Source organism: Gavialis gangeticus, unplaced genomic scaffold (genome assembly GCF_001723915.1).
Source record: "Gavialis gangeticus isolate Ggan-Ray unplaced genomic scaffold, GavGan_comp1, whole genome shotgun sequence".
In the NCBI taxonomy this organism is placed as follows: Eukaryota; Metazoa; Chordata; order Crocodylia; family Gavialidae; genus Gavialis; species Gavialis gangeticus.
Window position 1 is genome coordinate 164,044 of NW_017728985.1, and position 4,464 is coordinate 168,507.

The 4,464-nt window shown below is 42.2% G+C and overlaps 1 protein-coding gene across 5 annotated transcripts in view; it reads right to left on the bottom strand.

Annotated features, from left to right (window-relative positions):
- The window catches only part of GARNL3 (GTPase activating Rap/RanGAP domain like 3), a 147,005-nt gene that overhangs the window by 9,789 nt on the left and 132,752 nt on the right, over positions 1-4,464 (bottom strand). For all 5 annotated transcript variants that reach the window (XM_019514037.1, XM_019514027.1, XM_019514047.1 and 2 more), the window contains one exon: positions 1,426-1,492. In XM_019514037.1, coding sequence (XP_019369582.1) covers positions 1,426-1,492 — 67 coding nt within the window. The remainder of the gene's footprint in view (positions 1-1,425; positions 1,493-4,464) is intronic.

Consider the following 4,464-nt stretch of genomic DNA (forward strand, 5'->3'; position numbering starts at 1 on the left):
GGTTGGCCTTCCTGACTGCATCCCCACACTGCCGGCCCATGTTCATCTTGGAGTCAATGATGACTCCAAGATCCTTTTCTGCCTCTGTACTGACAAGAAGGGAGTTCCCCAGCCTGTAGGTGTGGTGCAGGTTGTTCCTCCCCAGGTGCATCACTTTGCACTTGTCAGTGTTGAATCCCATCCTATTCTCATCCGCCCATCCCTGTATCCTGTCTAGGTCAGATTGCAGCCTATTCCTCCCTTCTAGCATGCCCACATCCCCGCACATCTTAGTGTCATCAGCAAATTTGAACAGGGTGCTTTTTACCCCCATGTCCAAGTCGCCGATGACTTAAATTAGTGTTACAACTGCACTAAAAATAATGTTAGTTTTCAATAGTAAACTCTATAGAATCAAAGAAAGAATAGGGCAACCAGTAAGAGGCAGCATTCCACTGACTGCAAAAAGTGTGGCTTTTTTAAAACGTGGTTTCATAGACTGCTGAAAGAAAAAAAATTACAGCAGAGCTTCCTCAGTTCAGGCTAAATATCACCAGCTATTTTCTAAATTACAGGATTCATTGCCCATGGCAATGGATAAGCTAAGTCAAGGAATGAAATGCACTTAAAAAGGATTAATGCAGCTACAATGTCAAAGTTTAAATCAGGGAAGAAATATTTGTGGTAGGTAGAAGCATTAACATATTGAAAATTTGTATGAAACTGAAAATTAACAGGATAACCCCAGACCTTTCTATTTAATTCTATTGTTTGATTGAACTCTCTTGAATTTTGGCTGAAAGGTTACCAGCATTCACTCATGTGGTTAGTTTTTGCTAGCAACAGACCTCTCTCAAGTTCCTCATCATATAAACATATTAGACTAGGAGTTGGCAACCTATGGCTGCAGGGCTGCTGGATTTGGCCTGCGAAGCATTTGGCAGCAGGGGGGCTTTGCTCACACAAAGTTGTGTTGTGGCCATGCAGCCAAAGGGTTGATAACTTTGCCCATGCCACACCACAGTCAAGCAGCAGGGAGAAGCAGCGGTGGTAGCAGCTGGGTCTTAGCACCAGCCTGCTATGGACCAGAGCTGGGTCATTCCAGTCTGTGACTGGAAAGTGTGGCTGACCACTATATTAGACTGAAAAAAGGCATGTCAGTTCATTTACAGAAAGTTTGTAATGGAAAAAAAACATCACAAAGACCACATTTGGTCTTGGCAAGGGATTGTGAGAAGATCATGGGATGCTAAGAAAACATTGATCAATGTCCGAAAGTATGAAAACAATTTAGGTACGTCCATGCCCTTTGAGTATGTCACATCCTCTGTTGGTTTTGTATTTTGCTTGGTCTGTCATCTGCTTATCTTGTTTTCTGTTCCTCGATAATATTAAGACTAAGGCCCTAAGCAGGCTAATGCCCGAGTAAAATCAAAACATACTTACAATTATAGCACAACAGTAAACCAGCTTCTCCATCTTCATATACATCAATAACTGCAACAAAATTAACCTGCAATGATAATGGGTAAGAGTAGTGGGCAGACTGGAAACTGGTCACTACAAATTGATTTTGAAAAAAAATGCAACACTGTGTCAAAGATTGCACACCTGAGGGTAGTAAAATTTGACCTTTTTAAATGCAGCCTTGAAAAACTAAGACTTGACTTTGCGTTCATTGTAAATGCACTCAAAGCAAGGAATTCAATTTGTTTTCCACTCAGTCTTTCCTATGCCTTCATCATCATTCAGTACAGGAAAGATTTCAGCAGAACTGGCTTGAGTCACCCTGCAGGACTAAAAATATTACTCTAACAAAGAAACTTGTCTAAATGAAAAGTTAAACAAGAAAAAAAACATTGCACATCAGGACAGGTGGGGTGGAAACATCATAATCAGAACCTCTGTCACAAAGACAAGGCATATCAATAAGGAAGTTCTTTCAGATTTAATGAATAAATGATGATAAAACATTACTGGAAAGACTTGATGGACTTGGAAAATAGTCTAGAATTTAGAGGTGGAGAATTCCTGGAAGGAAGACAATATGGACACTGGAAAGAGTGGTTTTGTTGGGTTTTTTCCCCCCCAGTATGGATGGCACCAGGGCAGCTAACTTCTGAGAAGCCAGGGGCTGTACCTGCCCAGCTGTCATGTCTAGGTGGGAGCCCACAGACTACAATTCAACCCTTTGTGGGCAGGGAGTCAGACAGGCCTGGGTTGCACAATCCTCAGACTGGGACCATCTAGCCACCCTTTTCAACTAAACTATGAAATCCAAACACCTATAAAGAAGCTTCCCATAAATCTACCATATGTGATAATGTGCAATACAGTAACCAGGCAGAATGAAAATCTACAAGCAGCATAATCAGAATTATAAATCAGGCATAATGGATACTGGACTGAAGTCTGGGGATGGGCCCAAAATAAATCCCTTGATGGACTAAAAATAGTTTACATTGATGCTTTCCAATTCGCACTACACCATGGTACCGGATTAATACAAGAAACTGGCAATACAATAAAAGAAAAATACTATAAATAATTTTAAAAAAAATCAATACAATGAGGACTCTCTCTTCAACATTCCTTTAGCCAGAAAATCTCAGACCATCCTGGATGCTTACATTGTGTTAATGAGACTGCATGTCTTAGGAAATGGGTAACAGGATAGAGAAGCTTACATATCAATGCCATCACTAACAACTGACAGGTGTTACCAAACAGCGGCCGTTTTATAATTTATGTGAAATGATTTAATGAGTGTCAGTCCAATTCCTCAAAGTCAGAACAACAGTAACTGGGACTAATTGGCAGACTAGTTGGTATCCCTAGCATAAAAGACAATAATTAAATAGACCACGATGCATGAAGTGCGTTTCTCACTTTCTAGAGCAAGGTTGTCAAAGTCATCGGGCCCCACAAGCCAAACAAGTAAGCATGGAGCTAGTCTATGGGCTGCATTAGGCCCACAAACCTCATCCCCTGCCCACATGTGTGGGACCTGGCCCCACCGAGTGCCACCAGCACACATCCAGGTACTGAGCATGGGGAGGGTCTGCACAGCATAAGGGGCAGCTACAGGGGCCAGATCACAAGGCTCCGCAGGCTAATTCTGGCTCACAGGCCATAGGATTGACACCCTTGTTCTAGCAGTAATATGTCCAAAATAAGTATTCGGTAAATCAGCAGGGTTGCATGAGGAAAGTTCACATCGCCATCTGCTATGCTGTACCTGCTCCACACATTACCATCCAGGGCTGTCCGTCCTGGCCCCTCTTCTTTTGCACCAATACTCTAGCACAAAACATGTAAAAGATAAGCCACCAACAGAACAGAATTCAACCATCTGCATTTTGAGCAAGACTGTCAGTTCAAAAAATGGGTCAAATCTGAGTGTCTAAAGTTAGGCACAAATAAGAATGTCCTGATTTTCAGAGAGCCTGCACTTCCTGGGGGTCTATACCAGTCAGAAGCTGTCAGTATAGAACAACTGAGAAAACTCAAGCCATTTATTTAAATGTTTGCCTTCACACCTAATTTAGAAAACTTTGGCCACTGTAATTACAATACGGATGCTGCTTATTTCTCTGTTCCGTTACTGTACTGGACAGCAACTTGTAAGATCAGACTAAAAGCCACATAAAAATGTTAGTTCAAAAGCAGTGGCTAACAAAAAGTTGAGTCTCCTACTATAATATGAATCTCAAAACACTTTCGAAACATGCACTAAAAGGTAGACAAGCCTTACGGCCAGAAAGAAGAGAAGGAAGTTTGTGCCTACACTGTACACACAAGGCAAATGCTAGGTGATATTCCAGACTCCATGGGCATGGACACACATATGCTTAGAGACATTACAAAATGGGAACTTTCAAAAGGCATCAGCTAGTATACATTATCTGTTTATGTGGGAATGAGCTGAGAATGATTCCAATGTAGCAAAACCCTCCAACTTCATCCATGGATGAAGGCATGTTAAAGCTGGAGGGCTTAGCTACATCTGAATGATTCTCAGCTCACTGACACGCAACAATCAGACGGTACCACCTGCTCTCCTTGTGGTTCCCTTTTTGAAAAGTCTCCAAGTATTTGTATAATCACATTCAAGAGACAAGCATTTGTATAATCACATCCACTTGTCTCTCTACTGAGTAGTGTTCCTTTTAGGTATCCTAATGATTACCTCTCTTGGGGACAGTTACTCTATTTACCTAAATCCAAGATGACTCTGCATTTATAATGACCCTCCAATAATTAGTTTATATACATGGAAAATTATAACACACTTATGAACCTTCCAGGTATAGAATCTAAATAAATCCCCCACCACCACCCCCACAGTGGAGGAGGAGAAAGTGGTAGGGAAGTCAAGTAGTCTGATGCTGGCCTCTTGGCTCCCCTACACCTTGCCCCCTGCTGCCTGTCCCACCCACTACTTGCTCCCCCACTGCCTGCCCCTCCCCTCCCCTCCCCCGCCCC